General features: G+C 39.3%; 2 protein-coding genes across 7 annotated transcripts; one reads left to right on the forward strand and one right to left on the reverse strand.

The window, feature by feature from the left end:
- Positions 1-759: 759 nt before the first annotated feature.
- On the reverse strand, positions 760-26,731 carry LOC143862715 (endochitinase PR4-like). Its single transcript, XM_077373794.1, has 4 exons — positions 25,694-26,731; positions 3,391-3,458; positions 2,461-2,747; positions 760-1,034 (listed from the first exon to the last, which is right to left on the reverse strand). The coding sequence occupies exons 1-4, from the start codon at positions 25,766-25,768 to the stop codon at positions 760-762; spliced, it is 705 nt and encodes a 234-aa protein (XP_077229909.1). The 5' UTR covers positions 25,769-26,731.
- Positions 15,805-24,236, forward strand: LOC143862716 (uncharacterized). 6 transcript variants are annotated; one of them, XR_013240443.1, is made up of 5 exons: positions 15,805-16,187; positions 16,340-16,391; positions 18,396-18,542; positions 18,968-19,036; positions 19,976-24,236. XR_013240443.1 is itself a non-coding variant. In XM_077373795.1 (4 exons), the coding sequence occupies exons 1-4, from the start codon at positions 18,093-18,095 to the stop codon at positions 20,106-20,108; spliced, it is 579 nt and encodes a 192-aa protein (XP_077229910.1). In that variant the 5' UTR covers positions 16,825-18,092; the 3' UTR covers positions 20,109-24,236. The 6 variants fall into 6 exon arrangements, 3 of the variants coding, with proteins under 3 accessions (XP_077229910.1, XP_077229912.1, XP_077229911.1); XR_013240442.1 differs by lacking the exons at positions 15,805-16,187; positions 16,340-16,391 and adding an exon at positions 16,825-18,302 and having other exon boundaries at positions 19,956-21,556; positions 22,443-24,236; XR_013240444.1 differs by lacking the exon at positions 16,340-16,391.

Genomic DNA, 26,731 nt, shown 5'->3' on the forward strand with positions numbered 1-26,731 from the left:
AAAATGGGAAAAAAAGATGCAAAAAAATAAAAAAAAGGGTCAAAATAAAAAAGTTTCATTTAATTTTTCATTTGTCCCGCTGTGCATCGCACGGGTCTGCAACTAGTATACTAGTATTCTGTTCCCATACTATGCATGGGTGTAAAATGATGGGCCCCGCACCATCCAAACATGATGCGTAAAATGATGGCGCCCAGCCTAATGCATAGGTTTGGATAGAGATGGTGGACCCCACTTCATCAATAACATTAGGGTGGGCTGCACCCTATGCATAGGTTTGGTTAGAGATGGTGGACCCCAGCCACCAAAGCACGAGGCATAAAATGGCAGGCCCCATCCCATAAAACATGAGGTGTAAAAAGTTGGCCATCAGTAAAATGGTAGGCCGGCCCAACCCTATGCATTGGTTTGGGTGCAAATGGTGGGCCCACCACATCAAAACATGAGGTGTAGATTGCTGGGCCCCATCCATGCTAGGCATGGTTATAAAATGATGGGCCCCACCCATCATGACATGAGGTGTAAAATAGTGGGCCTACAAAATCAAGTGGAAAATGGTGGCCCCCACCCATGCTATGCTTAGGTCTAAAGTGTTAGGCACCACCCTATGAGAACAAAACTTGAGTATATAGAAAAGGTTTTGCAGCATTTTTTTTTTGGGAAATAAAGCCAATGAGACAACCGAAAGAAACGTACCATCAATGTAAGAACTCTTTTATTTCACAATACATCAATAGTAGTAAGCAGAGAGAGTACATTCTAGCAAGTGAGATTTTCACCAGGTGCCACTCCAAATTGGCTACAGTAGCTAGTGTAATATCCGACAAGTTCACGAACAGTAGCCGGATTCCGGCCATCGCATTCATGCGCACCGTTGATGGCTCGGATCGTCGGTCCAAACCCTTGGCCGGAAGTTATGATTGAGTGGCAATTGTTCATCCAATACCACAGACCTTTCTTGAATGGCACGACTGGGTCTGTGGCCACGATAGTTGGAGAGTCGAGGCCATCTATCTCTTTCATATAACAAAAGTCTGTGCATCAAGTAAGGGCAAACCAATTTAGCTAGAGAAGTTTTTATATGGCGTTTCAGTGTATAATAGCTTACAATATCATCATTTGCCTATTACTCCACAGTAGAATACTTTTTTAAATTTGGTACCATACCAATTTAGAGTAGAAAACTGATATCTAATCATCTAATAGGGGATGTGGTCACTAGGGAAATGATATCAGCACAATAATATATTGATATTTTCACTAACCCATGCATTTTGTATTTTAGTATTTAGAGAGCTGTCAGAACATTATTACATTTCCCAAAAAGATCTCACCAGCCAATTACAGCAGAAAAGACAGCTGGGTTTATGCAAATATCAAAATATGGTTGTGCTGATTAAATTTCCCTGTCAGCAATAATTTATAAATAATAAACTTTGCCTAATACTTCACCAAATTTCATTGAAATAAATACTGTTCAATCAATTCTAAAATTATGTTTTTTGCCTAAAAAGAATTACTCTTAGGCCCTGTTCCTTTTGGATTTTAGAATTGATTTAAAGTCCAAAAATATTTTCCAAGTTAATCCTGCTAGTGCATATAATTCAGGATAATATGTGAGTGATTCGTACTCGGAACGTCTTTTTTTTACTAAGGACGTGTTCGGAAAGGCTTCACATTCTCTCCAGAAAATCCGATCAGAAACAGATTAATGAGAATCTCAGACGTGACTCCGAGTCACTCAGATGAATCTTATTATATAGATGCAAAAAAAAAAAAAAAGGGGGGGGGGGGGGGGGGGGGGGATGAGGCTTTCTGCGGGTCATGGTTACCGAATTACTTTTTTGAGATTTTAGGATTTTTGGCATTCTCTTCGCCTAAAAATGTAAGAAGCACTTTTAATTAGCCTCGCCGAACATGCCAAGCGTCCAATCAATTAATATCTGTCTCTACAAATAATTCAAATTCAATTTCTTGATCATTGTTTTCATTTTTTGGAAACTTATGAGATTACAAAAACCAAAAAAAAAGGCAAAAAATATAGCAGGCAATTTTTTGGGCCTATTTCACCTCCAAGTAAGTGTGTCTCCCAGAAGACATTTCATATGTTGATATCATTTCCCTTCTTTTATTCCCAAGAGCATTTTTTAGGGAAATGATATCAGCATAGCAATGTTTTGATATTGTGCGAAAGCTTCTTGTCTTTAAGTGTTTAAAGGGCTGCGAAAAGGTTATTACTTCTCAAAAAGCTCTGACAAAGCCAATTAAAAACAAAATGACAAACTAGGAGCACAAAATATCAATACATTGCCGTGCTGATATCATTTCTTTTTTTATTGGAAAACCATTTCCTCTAGAAATTAGGATCTCTCTCTCTCTCTCTCTCTCTCTCTCTCTCTCTCTCTTGTTAGTAAAAAAATTATGTGTAATTTATGAAAGTACAAGCAGTAGCAAACTTACGTCCGGTCTGGTGAGTAGCATGTGCAAAGAAGGCGGCGATCTCACGCTTGGAATCATCTAAACTACCCACCTGCCCAAATCGAGGGTAAGAATTGAGAGCGTCAAGAAATCGATCACGCGCGTAAAAGCTCTTTCCTAGGCAACCGGCATCGGCCTGATTAATTATCCCGTTAAAGAACTCCGGCGTAACTATGTCGGCCACGGAGACTCCGTAATTGGTTGGGGGTCTTGGGGGGTAGGTCAAATTAGTCCAACATGACCCTTGTTGGCATCCTCCACCACAGTACCTATTGATAGCAATCATAAAGAGTGAAAAAAAAAATTAACAATATATATAGGGCCATGATATTTTCACCCCCCCCCCCCCCCAGCAGTACCATTCGCACACCTTTTAACGTGATTTGACGTAAAAAGCGTTAAAGTTGCCCACTGTACATGTTATAAGGGAGATGATATTCCCACCCCCTCTGCAGTACGCATTCAAATGACTCAAATCACATTAAAAGGGGGCAAATGCGTACTGCAGGGGGTGATATGGAAATGATTTTCGGGGCACAAACTACTTACGTTGTAGCCCATCTAATGGATGGTTTGTATCATCCTATAGTGTGGGCTGTACGGAATTTTAAAAAATAATGGACCCAAAGGCCTTTCAGCATATTAAAACTCATATATAGAAAACCATGCATGAAGAATGTCAAAGACATGGGATTTGCTATAGACCATCATCACAGAAGGCATTTCACGGTTGGGATGTTGCATGTGAGAGCAGCCACAAAGGCTCAAATTTTGTCTTATTCATTCAATTCATCTAAGGTGGCTGCTCTCATATGCAACTGCCCAGCCATGAAATGCCTTCTCCGATTGTCCCTACCAAATCCCTAAATGCACATATAGATAGAACACTATGCATGAGGAATGTTTAATTACCTATCATCCGTGCCGCACCACCCCCAGCGGCTACAGCAAAAACCCGGCTTACATCCGCAGTACTGACCCTGGACAGAATCCGGCAGGAGTCTGGCAAGGATTAAGGCCAAAATGATGACTAGTAAGTTCTTCAAAGATAGGGATATCATTTTTGGTGGAGTGCTGAGAGGGAAAAAGAGTGGTATTGGAAAAAAATGTGTGAGACTTTGAGAGGCGTGGAGTAGTATTTTACTATTTTATAATAGAGGAATGGATTTATCTCATCTTTAATGAAGGAGAAAAAAAAGGAAAGAGGACATTTAAAATGAAAAATGTGTTACATGCGAAAATATCTGCTCATTACTCCGGTGGATTGATTTGCTAGGATATTACGGGATCCTTTGAGCAAGATTTCTGCCAAGATTGGCCATGATTTATTTCCATCTCTGGACATTTTTGGTGTGATTACTTTTATCTTTAGCCAAGATTTCTTTATAATTTATAGGGCAAATGACCTAAAAAAAGCTGTTTTTGGACTATTGACGCTAAAGCAGTGGAGAGTTAAAATGACCAAAGTAAATTGCTTTCACTGTTCACAGTTTTTTTCAGACCCTTTTGCCCTTCTCCAAATTTGAATAAAACAAATGAGCGCCTTTTCAATTTTTAAACTTTTTTACTTTGAGAAAATACTTATCTCCTTCTCCTCCTTCCAACCGAAGGATAGCAAAACCCCATTGAAATTCCACTTAGCAACCCAAGAGGGGGTGAATTGGGTTTCTTTTCAAATTTTAAGGATTTTGAAAACTTAGATTGCACTAGTTTTAGATTGAATAAGAAATCAAAAATAGTATTTAAAGCAATAGTAAAAAGCTTACCACAAGAGAAGAGGTGAAGAGACAAAGAAGCTTTGACACAATGATTTTTATAGTGGTTCGGTCTTAGCTCAAGACCTACTCCACTCTTCTCAAGTTACTCTCCCTGAGGATTCCACTATCTTCTCCAAGGAACTTAAATACGGCGTTCCTTCCGCCTTGTACAAATCGAGCTTCAAGCTCCAAGGGTATTCTACGGCGCCCTTCGTGCCAAATACAAAGAAGATGAAAGGTTTTAGCTTGCTTGCCTCTAGATAGGCTAATTTACAAGTAAAGCTCACTCACTCTCACAAGAACAAGATGAACAAATGAAAGTTCTAAAGTCTCTCAAGAATAATCTAAGATAAATGGCACAAGAGAGAGATTGAGAGTGAAGATCTTGAGGAGAAGGAGAATGAATGCCTTTTAGTGCTCTTAAAATATTTGTAAACTCCTTAGATAGTTCCCCAAGAGTCCCAAGGTTCATATATATAGAGGGGAGAAAAATACACAATTTTTAAGCTCCCCAACGGTCTTCTCGGACTTCGGGCTCGGAGCTCCGAGACCTTATTTTTTTTAACCTGGAACAATTCTCGGAGCTCCGAGAATTTTCTCAGAGTTTCGAGAGAATTGTTCCAGGTTCAAAAAAATAAGGTCTCGGAGCTCAGCAGGATTTTCTGTTTTTATTGCTAATTTTATTTGGGCTTTTGGAACTCAATCTAAACATGATAAATGGAATGTTATGTGGGTCCAAATATGTTGGGACACCACCATGAACATTCACTAACTAATTAAATTCTATGTAGGTTGATTTTAACTCTCCTTTGTGCCAGAGACCTAGACTATACATAAATGACCATTTACATTCTAAATTTACTTGGTCTTCAATCTTATTGGCACCTTGTAGAGGCTTTGACATGTCTTTACTCAACTCCACTGATGCTTGAGCCAAGCTTGAACTTTTGAGTTGATTGCCATTCTTGTTAGGCTAGAGTTCAACCTTGTCTTTGAATACCTTTGAGATGGTGATGCCTTCTTCATGCATTTGATATCACTTTGAGCTTGAATGATTTTCCGTTTGTCATGCACTCTTGAGGATGCTACGCTGTGAACATCATAACTTTGCCAATGGAAATCATTAGTGTATAAAACCTTTATTTTATAACAAATTGAGTTTGTTAATCATTAAAACATTTCAATGGGAGTACTTGTTGAACCCTTGGGCTAACAATCTCCCCCTTTTTGATGATGACAAACATAATTTGTTTTAGGGTAGGAGCTCCCCCTTTAGGGATGAATAAAACAATTTGTGCTCCCCCTAAGAGTTTGATTTAATTGAACATTTAAGGCATTACTTTTAATGATTAAAATTTGATTGCAAAATTATAAGCATAGAGCTTTGCTCCCCCTTAATATATGCATATTATTATGACTTGGGAGCTCAAATATTTTCCCCCTTTTGTCATCACCAAAAAGGTGGAACAAAAGGAAAGATGGTAGGTGTGAGCCAATGAGACAAGTGAATTGCAATGCAATAGAGAAAGCAGGAATAAGACAAGGTATGCGAGAAAAAAAATAGAACAGAGAAGCACACCGCACAGTAAACCAAAGAGATATAGATATATATAGATGATGTGAAATGGCATACATAAAAGTGCATACAACCAGTCAAAGGACATAACATCCACGACACATCAGAACAGTGAAAGAATTAGATAAACCGAATACATCCCAAAAAGATCCAACTGACTATAGAAGCATCTAGCTAAATAGGATCCATACAACCAACTTATAATCCAAAGACGACCGATGCAAATAGAAACATATAGATAAGCCTAATAGAAATAGAAGTCTGAGCAAAACAGGATCCATCATCAGATAACGAGAGCCATCTACTGCTCCGGAGGAGGCGGTGGCTGATGAGAAGAACTGCACGGCGCCTGACCCCACTGGCCACTTGAGATGTAGCGATAATAGGCGGCCCACTGGTCATTAACGTGGGTAGTCATGGTCTGGAAGCGAGTAGAAATCTCAGAGTCGACATGGGTAGACAGCCGCTCAAACTGTGAGGCCATGGATCGCTCAATAGCCTCCTGCATGTGACCCAAATCCTGGCGAGTGCAGAACTGAGATGTATCCTGTGACGGCTGGAGTGCCGGTGCAGCCTGGTCCTCAGCTTCGTAGCCGCCTCCATCGTCAGAATCATGTCAATCGCTGCTTGATTAAGAGCCATGCGGTTAAAGGTCTGAACATCAAACGGGGCAGTAGGAGTCATGGTCATCTCTCCATCCAAGATGATGCCAAAGTGGCGGAAGACACGGGTGAGAATCATGTCGTATGGCAAGGAAGAACGGTAGCGGCCAGGGGTCTGAAACATGTATCGAAGCATGATATAAGGCAGACAAAACTGGCGGCCCTCTAGGATGCTGTAGATATTATAGGCCTCTAAGGGTCTTAGGGCTTCATGCATCCCAGCACGAGGTATGAAGATGTGATACATGAAGTTATGGAGCATGCGCGCAACCGGAATGAGGTCGGCAGATTGTACGGGCATATTAGGGTGGTAGCGCCGTGTTATCCGACCATAGACAGTGTCATGATCAAGATCATCAAGTGAATGTGTCCCATCTTCCGGCAAAAAATAGTGTAAGAGGCCCTCATGGCTAATCCCAAGAAGTGTGGCAAAAGTGTGATAGTTGAGTTTGATGACAGTTTTCTTGATCTTAGATTCGATTTTGAAGAAGAAAGGGGAAATGATGAGATTGGCATAGAAGAGACGAACCAATCGAGGGTAAACAGGTTCGTTGAGGTGAAGGATGGGTGTCCAATGAAGGGCATCAAATTTGGCCTTTAAATCAAAATTTTGAAGGACAGGGGGATCAATGTACCTACCAGTGAGGATGCCCCTAGTGCCGACGTCGGCCCAGAGTTTCTTGGCCTTATCCCCAGTGAAATAGGAGTTGGACACAACCTCGGCCGCCACAGCCTTGGCCTTGGCCTTCTTCATCGGGAACGTCTTCAGGAACGTATTCGGGGTCTGCAACTTGGGAGGAGCCTCCAATGTTGGGATTTTTGGTTTTAGGAGGCATGGTGAGAGGAAATGTGGGTGGAGAGAAAAATAATGTGTTAAAAAAAGAAATAGCCCTAAAATGGAGGAAAAACAGGAGAAATAGAGAGACGAAGAAAGAGAAAATGAAAAAGGGGTGAAATCCTAGGGTTTTAATGGAAAAGACTAGGGTGTGAGGAAGAAGAGAGGGATTTTGAAGGGAGGAGAGGGTTTTGGAGCAAGATGTAGGGGGGAAATGAAGTAAAAAAAGGAAAATAGAGTTAGGGTTTGAAGAGAAGTGGAAGGAAGAGGGAAAGAAGAGAAGAAAAATAAAAAAAAATGAACCGGGTCCAGGTTTATAACGCTCCTGGCCCGATTCTCGGAGCTCCGCGAAAAAATCTCAGAGTTCCGAGAACACACGGATTTTTTTTATATTTTCTACTGGCTCGAATCTCGAAGTTCCGAGAATTTTTATTTTTATTTTTTATTTTTTTGAATGTAAGGAGTACATAGTTACATATGCATAAGGTGATATTTCAAATTGCAAGTGAAACCATGATCTAATACATGTATCACACATATGACTTACGGAAGGTTTAGATGATGGCACATGGCCAAAGTTTTAGGTATCTTAATTAAGGGTGATGGTACCGACTCCCCCTTGAAATGAAGTGGGCTATGAGTACCAATTGAGTGAGTTTTAGAGTTAGGGTTGGATCATCTAAAACCATGTAGTCACTATCAAAACAAGAGATATATATATAGATATATACAAGGAGAATTGTGTCTTCTATTCATGCCTCATGTGCAAACTCTTTGACTTGATCCAAACTCCAAATGTTGAGTCCACTCTTAAGGTCACAAAATTGATCCTCATTAAGGGGTTTTGTGAAGATATCCGCCAATTGTTCATTGGTGTGGATATACTTAATTTCAATATCCCTTTTTTGAGAATGATCTCTTAAGAAATGATGCCTTACTTCTATGTGCTTAGTTCTAGAATGTTGAATTGGATTTTTTGTCAAGTTGATGGCACTTGTATTATCACAATGGATTGGAACATTACTAAATGCGAGATTGTAGTCCATGAGAGTATTCTTCATTCATAGGATTTGTGCACAACAAGAGCCGGCCGCAATGTATTTTGCTTCAGTCGTAGAAAAGGCTACCAAGTTTTATTTTTTGCTAAACCAAGACACTAGAGACCTTCCTAGAAATTGACAAGTGCCACTTGTGCTTTTTCTATCAATTCTACAACCGCCAAAGTCGGCATCCGAAAATCCTACTAGGTTGAATTCATTCGATCGTTCGTACCATAAACCTAAAGAAGGAGTTCCTTTGAGATATTTGAATATCCTCTTAACGCACTCAAATGAGACTCTTTAGGACCCGATTGAAACCTAGCGCAAATACACACGCTAAACATTATATCCGGCCGACTAGCGGTCAAATATAATAGACTACCTATCATTCCTCTAAACTTCTTCTCATCAACCGGTTTGCCACTTTCATGATTTTCTAATTTGGTGGAAGTGCTCATAGGAGTTGGCTTGATTTGTGAGCTATCCATGCCAAATTTCTTAAGGAGTTCCCTAGTATACTTCTCTTGGTTGATGAAAATTCCATTTTTACATTGTTTGATTTGAAGTCCTAGGAAATAGGTAAGTTCTCCCATCATACTCATCTCAAACTCTTTTTGCATGGATTGTGCGAATTCTTCACACATCTTATCATTGGTAGCACCAAATATTGTATCATCTACATAGACTTGAACAATAAGCATATATTTTCCTTTTCTTTTAATGAACAAGGTTTTGTCAACTGTGCCCATTTGAAAGCCACTCTCTAATAGGAAGGAGCTAAGCCTCTCATACCAAGCTCTAGGAGCTTGCTTTAGACCATACAAGGCTTTGTCCAACCTATATACTTGATTAGGGTATTTGAAATCCTAAAAACCGGGAGCTTGTTCAGCATAAACTTCCTCCATAATATACCCATTTAGGAATGCACTCTTCACATCCATTTGATACAACTTAAAGTTTTTATGGGATGCAAATGCAAGTAGCATCCTTATGGCTTCCAATCTAGCAACCGGAGCAAAGGTCTCATCATGATCGATTTTGGACAACCCTTAGGCAGTGTGGGAAGAGTTTGAACAACTCCTGACACACATCAACAACTACTCCCAGTTTTACAACCACTATTCATACCCTTTCGACCACTAATGACACATCTTCAACCACTAGTCAAGTAGACGAAATGCAATCCAATGACTCCTTATAAACCAGATGGAATCCAATCAAATGAACAACATTTGGACAACCCTTAAGCAGTGTCGGAAAAGTTTGAACAACTCCTGACACACATCAACAACTACTCCCAGTTTTGCAACCACTATTCATACCCTTTCAGTCACTAATGACACAGCTTCAACCACTAGTGAAGTAGATGAAATGCAATCCAATGGCTCATTATGAACCAGATGGAATTTGGACAACCCTTAAGCCGTGTGGGAAGAGTATGAACAACTCCTGACATACATCAACAATTTGAACTTTCAATAATAGACACTTTCAGTAACTAAAAAGACACTTTCAACAACTTAAACAGATTTCAACCAAGTTCAACACAATTTCAACCAAAATTTCAAACGCATTTCAAACAATAACTACAGATTTCAAACACTATTTTATCTCATTTCAACCAGTAAAACAGATTACACCAATTTCAACAACTAAAACAGCTTTCAACCACTATATCAACCAGTACATCAAACAAAACAGATTTCACCTACTGTTTCAACACATTTCATACACTTCAACCACTACTGAAGGAGATGAAATGCAATCCACATACAATAAGGTTTACCTCAATGTTTCAACAACTGGGAATAGTTTCACATAGAATAAGGTTTACCTGCATAGATCTACGAATCCATAGAATAAGGTTTACCTCCATAGATCTATAAATCCACATGCAATTTTTCACAACCATTAAATAAGGTTTACCTCAAAGCAACTTATTTACATCTACCACTACATAGGTGAAATGAAAAATGGAGAGAAAGAAAGAGTAGAAGTTGAAGGAAAGAGAGTAGAGGTTACAATTACTACATACAACACTCTCCAACCAACGCCTTTAATGTGAGAAAAAAAAAAGAGACTACAGGTTGAAGAAGATGGTATCTTTGTTGTAGGTGGAAATGAAAGTACGTGGGAAAGAAGGCAAGGGATTAAAAAATTGCTTTTTGGTGCTGATATGACCACTGTCAGTGGCAATGGGCGGGAGGGGTAAAAGGGTCTTAAAATTTTAATGAACAGTGAAAAGCACTTCAAGTTGGTCGTTTTGAACTCTCAACTTTTTAGGTGTCAATAGTCCAAAAAAGACCTTTTTTAGGTCATTTGCCCTAATTTATACCCAAGATTTTTGCTGTAATGTATGAGCAGAGATCTTGGCCAAAATAGAAATCTTTGCCAAGAATCTCGTTAGAAAATGTATTATAGGCTATGTCTGCCATGAAAAATTATTCCATATGCAGTGGTGGGAAAGGGCCTAAGAGGGTCGGAGAGGGAGATGGAAAAGATTGAGAGGGCATGTGAGCATTGGCTGAAAAATTAAAAGGAGAAGAAAAACTTCAATCAAAATAGATCATTTGTTTCCTTTATTTTTCACCCGCTTTGGACTAGAGGTACAACTCGGGTCGGGTTGAGGCCAACCCGAACCCGACCCGAGCAACCATTTGCTCAACCCGAACCCGACCCGAGTTCCAACCCGACGAGGTTCAACTCGACCCGATCCGAAGAACCCTTTTTGCCAACCCGACCCGACCCGACCCGAGCTCAACCCGTCCCGAGATTTTAAGCTTAAAAATAAAAAAATATATTAAAAATGACGGGTTCACTCGGGTCGGCTTGCCCATGCCCTCAACCCGAACCTGACCCGAACTCAATCTAACCCACTTTTTTCCCAGTTGAACCCGTCGGGTTCGGGTTTAGCCCACCCAAGTTGCACCCCTACTTTGGACCCTCTCAATTCTTTCCCTCCCCCATTGTGAAACAACTAGTTACTCCAAAAGCTTAAGCCGTTGAAGAAGGCATTATTTAATCTTTGTAAAAGACTTCGAAAATGGGATTCCATTTGAAAAGTAAAAAGAGGACTAAAATGACACTTGATTTGACCCTTTTAAATGTGTATTTATTGCTTTTATGGGGATTACGTTTGTCTTTAAGTGGACGTGGCTCAAATTTTTGAAGCCCCTTTTTTTCCCAACACAGAATCCGGTTTTCCTAGCAGTGCTCTTAATCTTTTATACTACACTCCCCCCTACGTGTGGTCCCTCTTTTTTAGGGCTGGCCTACACGTGGCACATGTGGCCTCCTTTTGGGTTTAGCCATTGCAATGGCACATGTGGCCTCCTTTTGGGTTTAGCCATTGCAATAGGGTTTTCCTATGAAGGATGTTTGAACCCAGGCAGTTGCTCTGATACCATGTGAAACAACCAGTTACTCCAAAAGCTTAAGCAATGGTTTGGACGTGGAAGAAGTCTTCGGCTAGGGCTAGGTGTTGTAGATTGCACTTGGCATTAGCTCTTCTAAAGTTTAGTACCTTTTTATATTAGCATCCCGTATAGCCCAGTATTTTTCAAAATGCACTGTACGGGTCTACACTATAGGATGAACCAAACCATCCATTTGATGGACCACAACGTAAAAGGGTTAAACCCAAAAAATCATCTCCATAGGATGATCCCAACACTCTGATCTATAGAGGAACGTCATATTATGGAAACATCTATTGATCGGAGGGTTGGGATCATCTTGATGACTTTTCAACACCTATTTACATTGTGGCCCATCAAATGGACGGTTTGGACAATCCTATGGGGTTGCCTGTACAGTACTTTTTGAAAAATACTAGACTATCTCCTTATACATATCATGGTGGGGACACACAAAAGTATTGGAATTTTTAGCGATTGACGTCAAAACATTTACTATTGCTTATTGTAATGGAGCTATGATGTTTGTTATACAACCACCTTATTTATTTTTGGCTATGTTTGGTTGCACGGGGATGGGTTGGAGAGTAGTAGAATGAGACATGCATTTGATCTGTCTAGAATAATTGTAGTGTTTGGTTGGGTGGCAGCTTTCTTGGAGAGTAGTGGAAAAAGTAGGGGTCTCGTTACCAAAAAAAGAAGATCGAGTGAAGAGATAGATACAGAAGAGAGAGAAAGATAGAAAAGACAAGACCTTTTCTACTGTTCTTCTACCAAAAAATTAACATTCGGTAGAATTTGATTGGAAGATGAGTACATGCGACATTAGTGCCACACGAGCGCCACGCCGCCACATGTGAGGAAAAAGCAATAACGATGGTTTGGAACATGCTGGGGAGTCAAATAAGTAATCATTACTCAATGACATTTGAAATTTCAATGAATGCCAAACAAGTGTGCAACCAAGAAATTTCAATGAATGAGCTGCAAAACTTTTGACTACTTTTATACAATGAATCTCGTACCATCATGATAAAATATTTTTACTTTTTACTCCCTTTGTAGGAAAAAAAAGTTACAGAAGTTTGTCCACCCGGTTTCTTTGTCCTTTCCTGTTAATGACTTTCTTTGAAAACTCTTATTTATTATAGAGGAAATGCATTTCTATTGACTTTTGAAAAAGAACAGGACAATGAAAATTTGAGGTGTATTATGGGATTCTTGGCCAAGATCTCTGCTAATATTACAAATGGATATCTCCTTGGATGTTACGAGATCCTTTGACCAAGGTTTCTACCAATATTAACCATCTTTTATTTCCATCTTTGGCCAAAGATTTATTTATGGCAAATTTCTGTTGTGATTACTTTTATCTTTAGCCAAGATTTCTGCTATAATTTATAGCCAAGATTTTCTGCTGTAATTTATTTTATTTTTTTCTTTCAGACTTTCTCTAGTCAAAGCATAAATAGCCGGAAAAGGGAGCTTGATTGGATCCACGTGATTAAGTGCAACAGATTTTCTAAAAGGATTTTTTGGTTCTTGGGACTTTTGTGGAATTTCCGCAGGAAACCCACGTTTGGTTGCTAGTTAAACGGTCGGTCTCTCTCTCTATCTCTCCCTCCCTTGGTGGGGCTCAATAGATCTCTCTCTCAGGACCCTTGGTTGGTGGGGCCAGCATCACTTTCTCTACACCTTTGGTGGGGCCGAACAATTGAATGATGCAATCTCATTGTATTTTTTTTTAAATACATACACCTAAGTACAAACACTGTATAAAGTGTATTTAAAAAAAAGACTCACTTGGGCCACCTTGTTAAAATATCCAAACTGTTCTGTTGGCCTCAGCATTAATAGGCTTGCCCATAAAATCTTCTACATAGGATGATCCTAACCCTCCAATCTATAGATAGTCAACACCGTATATAAACCTCTGCAGATCAAAGAATTAGGATCATCCGATAGAGTTTATTTTTGGGGAAATGCTTATTTACATTGGGACTCATCAAATTAACGGTTTGGATCTTCAAAAAGGTGGGCTCCCATGAATTTTCTAATAAATAGATGTTATGTGAGGTAGGGGTGCAACCAGTGGCGGAGCCAGGATTTATGCACAAGGGGGGCAAGGTTATGTAGGCTTATACATAAGGGGAGCAGGCCTTCAAATTTTAAAGGGGCTGGGCCAAATTAAGTTGGGCCTATTAAAGATTCAACCCAACTCAACAGAGGCAACTGCCCCCCTTATGCTACTTGTAGCTCCGCCCCTGGGTGCAACTCGGGTCGGGTGTCGGGTTGAGGCCAACTTGAACCCAACCCGAGGAAACATTTACTCAACCCGAACCCGAATAGAGTTCCAACCCGATGACGTTCAACCCGATCCGGGAACCCCTTTTTCCCAACCCGACCTGAGTTCCAAACCGACCCAACCCGAATTTTTAAGCTTTAAAAACTAGAAAATGTCAGGTTTCACTCTGATTGGGTTGTCCGAGCCCTCAACCCGAACTCAACTGGGTTAGGAAAACCAAACCCTCAACCCCAACCAGACCCCATTTTTTTTTTTTTCGGGTTGAACCCGACCCAAGTTGCACCCTAAAGAGGCATGCACTTAGGTGAATGTAGTTTTCTTTAAAAAAAGTGGGGCCATGTTCTTCAAACATCTGAATAATCAGTTGGCTGTACCAATAAAATCATCTCCGTAGGATGATCCTGACCTTCCCATCGGTAGAGATTTCAATGTGGTGTAGTTGGTTACGAACGTCCAATAGAGATGACTTTTGGGGCAAGACTACTCACACTGGGGCCGAACATATGAATGGATTGGATCTCCGAATAAGGTGGGGTCCACTATATTTTTAAAAAAGAATATGCACCTAACTGTGGATGCAAATGCCATGTACAGTGGGGCCTACCTATTATATGTAACAAAAGAAAAGATACTGATTTTTGGGGCTGACCTATTTACATTGAGCCACACCAACTAAATGGTTTAGATCTTTGAACAAAGTAGGTCCCATTCTATTTTGTAAAAAAGTATGTGCACCGTACAGACACCATATAACATGTATTTATTATATAAGAAATTCACTGGGGCCCTGGTTCGAAGATCCAAACCGTTCATTTATTTGGTCTCAATGTAAATTAGTCATTTCCCCAAAAATAATCTCATATTTATCGGGGTATAGTGCCGTCCGTCTACAGATTGGAGGATTACATAGGATCACCCTTTATATTACCCTCACCGAGATTTATGTACAGTTTTGTCTGTATACAAATCGAAGGGTTAGGATCATCCTATGGAAATCATTTTTGGGGAACAACCTATTTACGTTGTGGCCTAACAGAAGAACAGTTCTGATCTCCAAACAAAGTGATTCCCGCCAACTAAATGGTTTAGATCTTTGAACAATGTGGGCCCCACTTTATTTTTAAAAAAAAATACATGCACCTACGTACAGGCGTCTCATAAGTCATAACACATATTTGTTAGAAAATTTATTGGGCCCCCCCTTTTTTAAAGATCCAAACCGTTCATTTGTTGAGATCCAATGTAAATAAGCATTTCCTAAAAAATAAACGCCATTGGATGATCCTAACTCTTCGATCTGCATAGGTTTATTTATGGTGTTGCCCGTCTATAGATTGGAGGGTCAGGATCTTAATATGGAGAAGATTTTAAGGGCAAGTCTATTTATGTTGAGGCCAACAAATGAACAGTTTGGATTTTTTAACAAGGTGGCCCGAGTTTTTTTTTAAGTACACTTTGTAGGTGTATGTATTTTTTTTTTATAAATACAATGAGGCTTCAAAGATTTACACCATTCAATTGTTCGGCCCCACCAAAGGTGTAGAGAGAGTGTGCTGTTGGGCCCTGCCAAGGGTGTGGAAAGAGGTGCTATTGAGCCCCACCAGAGGAGAGAGAGCACTACAAGAAACTCTACATTCACTGACGACCGACAAAAATACCGTCGCTGTTATAGACTAATTTCCGATGTTTATTTAATAAACGTTAGTGATTCTAAATTTCGATCGTTCCCGTCGGAAAACATATGCTATCATCGGGAATCACGAACATGCTATGTATTTCTCTTCAGCGACATTCACAAAACGTCGGAAATATAAATACACCGGCGTATTATACGGAGCGTCGTTGTATACGAGACCCAAAAGCGAAAATGAAAAAAGATCCCGCCCGAAAAATCATGAAAGATATCCATCGGCGTTTTTTTAATGTCGGTGAATACATCATATAAAAGCCATGTCCCCCTACCCCCTCCTCAGCGCCAAGCTATTTTCTTTGTCTCTTCCCTCGTCGAAACCCTAGCCCCAAGCGAGAGGTCTGCTATTGCGACTCTAACGCTAACATTCAGCGACTTCATCTTCGGCGACTTCATCGCCGGCAACTCCATCACTTAATCCGATTAGGGTATGTCTCTCATAAGATTTTCACTTCTCTTCTCTCAACTAGGGTTTGTTTTTTTCCATTTCAACAATAGATTATTGTATTTTTTTAATTTGATTCGATTAGGGTTTTGGTTTATTTTTTAATTTTAGTTTATTTTCCTTTTTATCTTGCAGATCCTTCTACATAAATCTCTAGTGTTTTTCTTTGTGTTTTTCTCTTTCTAGGGTTAGTTTTCTCCATCTCTTGACCAAATAATAATATTTCTCTTGCTATTATCTTGTTTTCGTTTGCTATAATCTTTGTTTTGCTATAATATCTGTTTTGAATCCATTTTGGTCTTGGTTTAGTTCTCTTGCTTTGCTATAATCCCTGTTTTGTTGAATCTTGGCCGGTCTTTTTGTTCTTTTTTTGTTCTTTTTTTTTTTTTTTTTGCAGTTAGCTGTGGAATCTTTTATCTAATCTCTAAATGGCTGAGAGGGAGGATTGAGAGCTTACCAAAGGGAGGATTCGAACCTCTAACTTGTAGTTTTCTTCATAAGAGATCATGTCTTATTTTGTTTATTCAGCTGTATCTTGGATAATGAGCAGAGTGTCATGATATTTTTGGCCATTATTTTGGTTAAAAGAAGGGGGGGGGGGGGGGGGGGGGGGGGTCAGAATCAACATATTGGTTAAAAGGGGGCGAATGCTTTCTGCAGAGTTAGTGAAAGCATTTTATGGAAAGGATAGAAGAAGAAATTTCTTCAAGGGTGGCCTCTGCTTGTATATCCTCATGAAAAGCTCAATAATTTACCGTCCTAACATCTGGTTGTATATCCTCATCATGTTATTGCACATGCATCATTTGAAAGTACTTATAGTTGTGTCCTAAGTGCATATCATTGTAAACTAGACAACAATGTTTCAAACAAATTGTACATGAAAATAAATTTGGAGCATGTACACCAATATTTCCCATACTTTTTTCATTTTCTTGTGAATATATAAATCCAGCACATCTATTTGATGACATATAGTTGTAGCTTACCAAACTAAAAGAATATTGACACTACAAGAAAAACATCCTTCACCGACATTCAACTAGCTGCGTTCAAGAAGAGTGCCACTAATATTATACATACACCGACGTTTGTTAAGTTAGACGTTGGTAATAAGTGGATGGGATTCACCCACGGTCATGAGCATGGCAGATTAAAATAACCAGCAACGTTATTTTGGGACCGTGGGTGATACATATATGGGTCAAAAGACTCGAAACGTGAAAAACATCCACTTCCCGCTACCCTTTTCTGCTTCCCGCCGCTCTCCCTCTCTCCTCTCTCTTTTTTCTTTGATTTACTTTGGTTTGGGTTTTTGGTTTTGAGATTTCTCTTCAGCTTTGTTCGGTGGGGATTTGGGTCTGGGTTTGAGTTTGGGTTAGGGTTTGGTTTTGTTTCGTCCAGATTTTCGCTCAGGTAAATCCATCTCTTCCTTTCTTTGTGCCATTTAAGGGTTTCTTAACTCCATTCAGCTCTTTTTCCCCCTTTAATCTTTCAATTTCATTCTTGTGTTTCCTCTCTGAACAGATCAACGCCATTTTCGTCCTTTTAGATTGCCTAGGGTTTTCCTCCTTTGTGTTTTTCTTCTTCTCTGTTTTATATATTTTTTTTTAAATCTCTTTTTTTTTCTTGCTGTTTTTTATCATTGTCATGGAAGAAGAAATTCAAGCTATGATAGGCAGATATGTTTTGGGATTTTCCCCTCTTTTTGAGTCTATGAAGAGAAGGAATTCAGTCAACGTGCAAAACATGACCTTATAGATTTTGAAGTTTTCTCTGTTAATTGCTTTTCCTTTCTGTTTCGAGTGATTCACAATAATTCAGCAGAAAAAATCTGGAAAGTTTATTGCATTTTAATTGAATATTTTATTTTATTTTTTCTTCGGAGATGTTTTACTTGCAATCCAAACAGGGCCTAAAAGTAAACCATTTGCAATTCTACCACAACTCAAGTCTCTATCATCTTTCCAATTTAGGGGGAAATGATATGATTACGGTTAATTTAGAGAAATATTATCATCTGGTCGGTCTCTATCATCTGGTCAGTCTTCGAGGTGTTGTGAAAAAGGCAGTGGGACTTGGCGGTTGGCACTGGCTGGTAGAGTCCCTGTTTTTGTGATGCATGATCTCTTCGTGATTTTGGGGAATTCTTTTGGTTCTGAATGTGTGTCTTTCTGTAATGAATTTTTAGGTGCTAACGAATGGCGATGAGGTGAAACTTCAGAGAAATGCACTTAGTGTCATTGAAGTGCCAAGAGAGGAAGAAATTTATGACTGTGGGGATGTCTCATTCAGTGGCTCAGATTTAGGGTCAAGGAACACTCCTAGAAGGGCACTGGTATATAGTCTTTATTTATTTCAGATAGTTATTGTTCATGGCTGTTTCCTTTTTTGCCTGTTACTGTTTTATATCTTTCGTTTATTTTGTATTTAAAAATAAATTTCCATGGATTGTGCTTAAATGGTTGCAACTAAATGGAAATGCATTTCAGACGGTGGATTTAAGGAAATAGAACCTTAAATTTCCATGGATTGTGCTTAAATGGTTGCAACTTTTTTTTTTCAGTTTTTTATTTTATTTTCACAATTGAAGTGGGCTAAATGAACTATCCTCGCAACAGTGATCTGAGCAATTTAGTTAAGAAAAAGAGAATAACTTTTATACACTCTTATATCAGACGGATGTTGTGTTATATTTAACTGATTCCTTGTGAAATTGTAATAAGGTTCTATTTAACTGTTTCCTTGTGAATTTGTAATAAGGATGACATGAGCTTCCATCCTTCAAAGGAGCAGCTGGTGGAAGCTGTTGAAAGGCATTTTCTATCTCAGGTATCTATTAACCGCTTTAATGCTTATCTTCCACATTACATGTTGAATTGGGAATGCTTAAAACTGAAGTTTGTATTGGTGCTTTTTACCATGGATTGCTCCTTTACTAGTCATTTTGTATTTTCAATTTCTTATTTGGAATCCCAAGCCTTTCTCCTCAGTTCGGCTTTGTCCAATTTTATGCGTTATTTGATACCTACTTCCCACCATTCACATTTCATGTTGTTCTCTGCAACGAAGCTTCCTTCATCCTTATTGGATTCCAATAAGTTTCTCCATTTATCTTTTATCCTACTTCTATCCCTTTCCAAACATTTGAAACACTTCCAATGCCCTTATGCAAACTACGTAGAAAGCAATAAAACCTTCCCAATACATTCCCAATGCAGAGGTAATTATTAGATAAAGTCGTGTTCTTAGGATCAAGCTTTCTGTGTAGCATTCAAATATCCAGTACTGGACTGTGCTTACCCAACCTCACATCTTCCTTCTTTTTCATCCCTTTCCATTTCTAGAGTTGGTTTCTTGAATATATTGTCCCAAGCTCGTTATAGTTTCGTTGTGGATTTTACATTGCCAAACTATTCATGAATTCTAAGTTTCATAGATAGTTAGAAGAGTACAACTGCAGCTCGTTGCCACCTAGGGCTGCAACTTGGGTGGGGTCGGGTTGAGCTTTTTGCTAAAAAATGATTTGGAATCAACCTGAACCCGACCCAATTAAAAGGTTAAGCTAAATCTGAATTCCCAAAAATTGACCCGGGTTGCACCCCTGTTACCACCCACTGGATTTTTTGTTTGTGTAGAAAGCAGAATGGCGATAAAATAGAATTGCAAAGTAGTGTTCTAGTTTTTTTTATTTTCCATTCCATCTATTTGCATCTTGTTGAATGCAATATTTAGAGCTGATTTCACTCAGTTCTTCGTATGTTTCTGGAGCTCTTGCATCTCTTCTGTTGAGCCAAGCTTCAATTCAATAAAGAATCCAAAAACAAGTTCAAGAGATTTTAGATCTGTTCGTGCTTGTCATCTTGCTGGAAATCGGCTGATTTTCAAGGGGAATTCTTGCTGAATTTCTGCTTCCGGAACCCCACCTGCATCATGTGGTAATAGAGTTTCCGCGTTACTTCATCTGCATCAAATTGGTATCAGGAAACTTTCTCGACTTTGCAGATCTTGGTGAAAAAGATTGGGTTTAAGGTAGACAATTTCATGTTGGCTGATTGACATTGTTTCCACACTTCATTAGTGACAAGAACCGTCAAAATTTGTGCTATTGGCTGAAATTGATTGAAAGATATCATAACATGGCCCGTCCCTATTGCAAGCAATTTTTTTGAATTGCTTATGCAAATTCAGAGAAGACAAGAAGAAATGATGGTTGAAATCCGAGGCACGAGACATAAATGGTATCTAATTGATTCACAACATCACCAGTCCCTTCCCAAGCATAAGCCAATTTTTCAAGAACAGGAATGGGATGGATATGTGCCAGATGATTATGAGCTGAAATTTTCACAGAGATCACTCCCTACCCTAGACATCATTTGCAGGTCATATGGTGATAGAAGATAGGAAATCCCTGAATTTTGTTTGGAAATGATAGCCGAGGAGATCATTGATTGGTTGAACATTGTTGATGAGGTGTTCAGCATCAAGAAGGTCTCTCAAGAGAGACCTTTAGCGACGTCAAGGTTTAGAGGCGAGGCCCGTGATTGATGGGGTAGCAAATACATCGAAAGAACAGGAAGATTGACATTCCCCCGATTAAGACGTGGAATGAGATGAAAAGGATACTTGGACAGGAGTTACTTCCATTTCACTACCACCATATGATATGTCAGAGGCCGAGGGATTATACGATTGTTTCACCATTTCCACAACCAGCTAGACCCGTTGCTATTTCTTCTACTCCTACCATACTCCTACCAGAGTATCAGTGAGATGTCTTTGGTGTGGAACTCTTGGCCATGACATGATAGGCTGTCCGATTCGACAACCGGCATCTATTGACATGATGGACAACTAGAGTGCCATGGTGAAATAAAGAAGACCATATCTTGCAGGCACATAGTGATGGTGATGAGCTTGATAATAGTGCCACTAGTAATGCTAGGGAGGTAGATGATGTTGAGGATATGATAGAGCATGTAGAGGTGGAGAAAATAGCACTTGTGAGCATGGAAATTGAAGAAAAAGATGAAAAGCAGAAAGACGAAGATGTTGCAGATGACATTGAATTTGCCTTGGTAGCAAAGAAACCGTTATAGTTGATATGGTGCTACCTAGGTTTACTACACCATCCACAGATGAGCTCTATAGTGAGATTTCTACTGATTTGCATATTGGACTGGCATCCTTATGCAAAGTTATTCATTTGAGGCTAGGAGATACTTCACAACACTTGTCGCGAATCTAGAGGACAGAAGCGAATAAAACTGCCAGCGATAAAGATCGAACAACTCATTACCAATCCAACGGCTTTGAATTGATCACAACGTTCCTCTTCCCCGCCAAAATGTAAGCGTTTTATCTTTACGCCCTGTCTCTTATTTTTTTCTTTCTAGGGTTTCTTCCTTCTTTGTTCAAAATAAATTTTTTTATCTATATTTACCGACGGTCAAGACCGTCGGTGATTTCAACAATAATAGTGCAGCCATATCCTATTCAACGACGTTTTCTGAGTGTCAGTCTGATCACCGACGCTCCAAAAACGTCGCTGAATAGCAAATTCACCAATGGTCAGTAACCGTCGGTGTATTTACCAACGCTCCAAAAACGATGGTAAATAAACGTATCCAAAGGCTCACTTGGGATTTAACGACGGTCGTGACCGTCGGTGTAATATTATATACACCGACGGTTTCTTAAAGCGTCGGCGATTACCTTAACAGCAACGTTTGATTTTTATTTATAACGACATTCATAAACGCCGGTATAAATGGTATCACCAACGTTTTTAAATAAACGTCGGTATATACATTTAGGCACGATAGCATCAGTGACGTTCACTAAAAGTGTCGGTGTAAGTTACACCGACATTCATCGGTATATACACCGACGATCATGATCGTCGGTGAATTTCCTTTTTCTTGTAGTGGAGAGAGAGAGAGAGAGAGAGAGAGAGAGAGAGAGAGAGAGAGAGAGAGAGAGAGAGAGAATCTATAAGACTTTAAGGACTCGAACCTATAGCTGGCCGACACCTGTCCTGGGATAATAACTCCCCAACTACCTCAGGTTTCCCTCTATAAAAGGGCTTCCAAAGCTCATAAAAAAGGGTAATAACTTCTCACCTACCACTCTTAAACACGCTCTGCACTTCTGCTCATACTGACTTGAGTGTCGAAGGGCCTGTCCGGAGTAACACTCCGGATTGGTCTTCTGACCTCGTTCGCTCCTTATGCAGGACTCAGCTCCTTCACTTATGTTCCTCAAGATTCAACTCATCCACTTCGGCTCCTCGGGTCCTCCAGCTCGGCTCTTACGTCACTGTCGTATCTGTTACCGATTTTAGGCCTAACAGGCAATATGTATTTAAGACCATGTTTGGCGGCCATGAAAATTTTGTCCAGTTAAATTTTAGTATATGGAGTGGTCGGAAAGGGAGAGAATTAAGAGGGCATGAGTGATCATCGGGTGAGTAGAGTCTGAAAAAACACGAAAAGAAAATGATGTAGGTGCATTCCTGCCACAATGTTTCTGCCCAATTTTTAAGCCTGTTTTTTTACTACTAGCTGGAAGAATTTGGAAAAGTCATAAACTAGGGAGATGTAGCTCATTTGACAGCTGTTTTCTATGAGTATTGACACACACAATTTAGCCAAGTGTTTAGTGAGTTATAGTTATTTTAGTAGATTGTGCATGTTAGCTCTTTGACTAGTCAATGTGTTTGAGTTCCTAAGCTATTTATGAGTTCGTAAGTCCCTAAACTTATTAGTGGGCTAGCTTGAACGTCATTTCTCTTGTATTCTCTATAAAAGTCCAAACATATGTAAATAGAGTTTTTACTTGAAGAAGAAAAGGTTTTCTAAGTATTTGGCAAGAATTTTACTTCTTGTTCTTCCTCCACAACCCGAAGGGTTGAGTTCGTCGATCCTAACCGTATCAGAAAAACTTTAATCAAAATAGATTTTTTTGGTTTCTTTATTTTTCAACCTTGGGACCATTTCCTCACTCTTGCCCTCTCATCGTTAGGTAACGGTTTTGGACATGGAAGAAGTCTTCGGATTGTGCGGCGTGTAGTAGATGGCACTTGGCATAATTAGCTCCTCTAAAGTTTCGTACTTTTTGATATTAGCACTCCTCGTCTCCTCCTAGTCTTATATTTATCACGGCACCTGGCATTAGCTCTTCTAAAGTTTCCTACATTTTTATATTTGCACTCCTCCTTGCTTATATTTACCATGGTGGAGACACGCAAAAGTATTAGAATTTTGAGTAACTGACGTTGTCATGCCCAGAACCGAGATCACGGCCAGCCACGTGGCAGCACCACACACCCAATGAAATCCAATTCACAAGCATGCAAGGCCATCCAATCAACCATCACCTCTAAGAAGAACAACTAAAGTTTTTCCTTAATTTAAGGAAATAATAAATTTGCAAAACAACTTTCTATGAAACCACCATTTTCAATATCAATACCAATCTCTGTACGTTACTCCAAATGGAATAAATGTATTTGACGACTCCTCGCTCGCTCCGGAATTTCATGACGCAATCTAAGATAATCTTCGTATCTAAAATTGGTAAATCACATAATGAGCACAACGGCCCAGTAGATAAACTAAAACCAATCAGCTAATAAGAAATCCATAACTTGATTTCAGTGTTTGGTAGAACAGAGGTTGATCTATGGTCCGCGCAGACCACTGTACTCTTATTTCCTCATTTTTCTTCTCAAATCAAAGTTGCTTTGTTTTGCAAGTTGAGTTTCAGAGAGAGATCAGCTTTCTAGACATTATGACAACCAGGTTCATCATAGGGTCTCTGGTCCTAGACTCTAGAATTGAATATTTTGTCAGATTTGTTGATTGCTGAGAATAAGCTATTTGGAGGATGGTGGGAAGAAACATATAAGAAGTTTCAGGCATGGCCTCGCACAGTTGGACCTCCGGTTGTACTGAACCCCATCAGCCGCCAAAATTTTTTTAGTAAAGACTCGCAGTGAATCTTGAAAATATATTTTTACTGGCCAATAAGGTGTGAAGTTGAATTTGATGTATTTGATCATCTTTAAGCTTTTTAAATACTCTTTTGGTTGCTCCCAAAAAAAAACAGACATCAGGTTTGTAATCTAATTAAATATAAATTCAATCTATATGTGCATTGGTTTTCATCATAAATGTTTTTCTCAAGATATTTATACCATTGATGGAACCCATACAATATGATCAACACTAATCCTTGATGAATTTCTATTGCCATGAAAATTTTCGAAAACTAAGTCAATTGCCACTTGGTAGTCTAATACTATCAGATAGTTGAAAACTCCAAAGACATGTATTTGCTATCAGATAAATATTAGTCTACAGAAGTATCCAAATATGTGTACAAAATAAATATATATATGATTTATTTTGTACATATCAGATAAATAAATATTAGTCTATCATATATATATGATTTATTTTGTACACGTATTTGGATACTTCTGTAGACTAAGATTTATCTGATAGCAAACACATGCTTTTGGAGTGAAAACTGTATGTTTTTAATATACATGGAAATTATTATTACTGTAATCCTTAAGGTGGGTACATTTACATATGAGAATTTAGTTAATGTAATAAATAATTTATTATATGCTTGGTGTGGGACCCTCGAGGTGACAGCGGGGATGAGACCCACTACCTCGATCTCCACATGATATGGAGAGCTCCGTGTGGCTCTCGTTGTCGCCCTCACAGTATGAGTAAATGGCGTACGATACCACTTGATTTGGGATCAAAGGACCCGAAACCAAGTCGTACCTCAATAATGTCCCCGCACAGATCCAAAGATCTGATGGGAAACTAAAGATTAGAGTCGCCATCCAGGATGAAGGCCTGAAACCCATAAATGATCTCTGTATATGAATAAAGCAAGTTCTAAAAGGATAGGTATGTGCCTGGTTACGAATGGGGAAGGTGTTAGGCTCCCCATTCGCCCGAGAAAACTCGGTCTCTAATGACATTTTAATTTTAAAGAATTTTGGGCGAAAAGGTGCAAAATGAGAACTAGCATCCCCGAATAGATGACCTATCTACAACATATATAGCTCGGGGATGAGCAATCACATCCACAAAGAAAAGAAAAAAATGTCCACAACCTAAGGATGGTTGATATTAGCATCACAAAACCCTGGAAGAAACACTAGAGTCCACCGTATCCGCCTCTCAAATATACAGAACAGATATACAAATATCAATAAACATTACATCTCTCATGGGGTGGCGGGAAAGACTAGTGCAACTTCCAACGTTGCATGATACCTGTCTTCACCGGTGTGGATCATCAAAAGTGTGGACAAGGACAAAATACACGATGGAAACATCAGAAAATGGCGGTCCCACATTCCACGGCTCTTGTTGGCATCCTCCACCACAGTACTCGTCAGCGGTACCCAAATCTACTACAGCAAAGGTCAGGTGCACATCCGCAATTCTGACCCAAGACAGTTTCCGATAGGATTCCGGAGAGAATTCCGGCCAAAACTATGACTAGTAAGCTCTTCATAGATAGGGCCACCATTATTAGTGGTACTAAGTATTTGATAGAAATGTGTGTGATACTGAGAAATGTAAAGAAGTATTTATAATAGAGGAAATGGATTTAGATTTACTATTGAGAAAGGAAGAGGGTAAAGGTGACTTTGAAAAGTGGAGATGTATTTAAGCGTGTGTAATTTGAATATGAGTAGAAGAAACAAAAGCAACGGTTTTGGACGTGGCTGCATAGCCTGCATGTTGTACACATGGCACTTTTGAGGAAGATTCCATCAACTACGCCTTATTCAAGCTTCATACCGACTTTGAATAGTAGATAGCACCAATAAAACTTCAGATCCGAAGTGAATGAAAGGCCTACCCATACACGTTCCATCAATTTTAGGAGTTTTAGTGTATTTGTTGGATAGCTACTATTTGGTATAAGAGCCAATGCTACAACTCATTTTCGAAGTCTTGATTCAAGACCATAGAACAAGCAGGATGAAAGAGACATCTTTCAAATCTCTTTAAGCCGTTGATTTTAGCACAACCCAATCATACGAACGAAAACTCCATTTGCCATCGGGCCTAGTCTCGCCAAATCTTGCAAACTCCATTTTCTTCTATCCAAGGTCATGTTCCCTGTTATGTTCCCAGCCATCAAGTCTTTCCTCACTGTTTCTACCCAAGTTGTTTTCGGTCTGCCTCTTCCTCTTTTTACTCCATCAACTTGGCACAAGTCACTTCTTCTCATTGGAGCATCCAAAGGCCTACGTAGGATATGCCCAAACCATCTTAAACAGTGCTCTCTCATCTTCTCCACAATTCCGTACCATAATGCCCAAACCATCAACCTGACAGTGCTGATATCATTTCCCTAAAATTTTGGTGAATTTTATAAGTTGAATTCCTATCATAATGATTAAAATGGATTTGCTAGCATCCATTGTCCATTGCAGAAGACATTTTGCGGATGGGCTGTTGCTTATGAGAGCAGCCACCTCAT

The sequence above is a fragment of the Tasmannia lanceolata genome, unplaced genomic scaffold (assembly GCF_043159265.1).
Source record: "Tasmannia lanceolata isolate RefF3 unplaced genomic scaffold, GAP_Taslan_0.1 ptg000037l, whole genome shotgun sequence".
Lineage (NCBI taxonomy): Eukaryota > Viridiplantae > Streptophyta > Magnoliopsida > Canellales > Winteraceae > Tasmannia > Tasmannia lanceolata.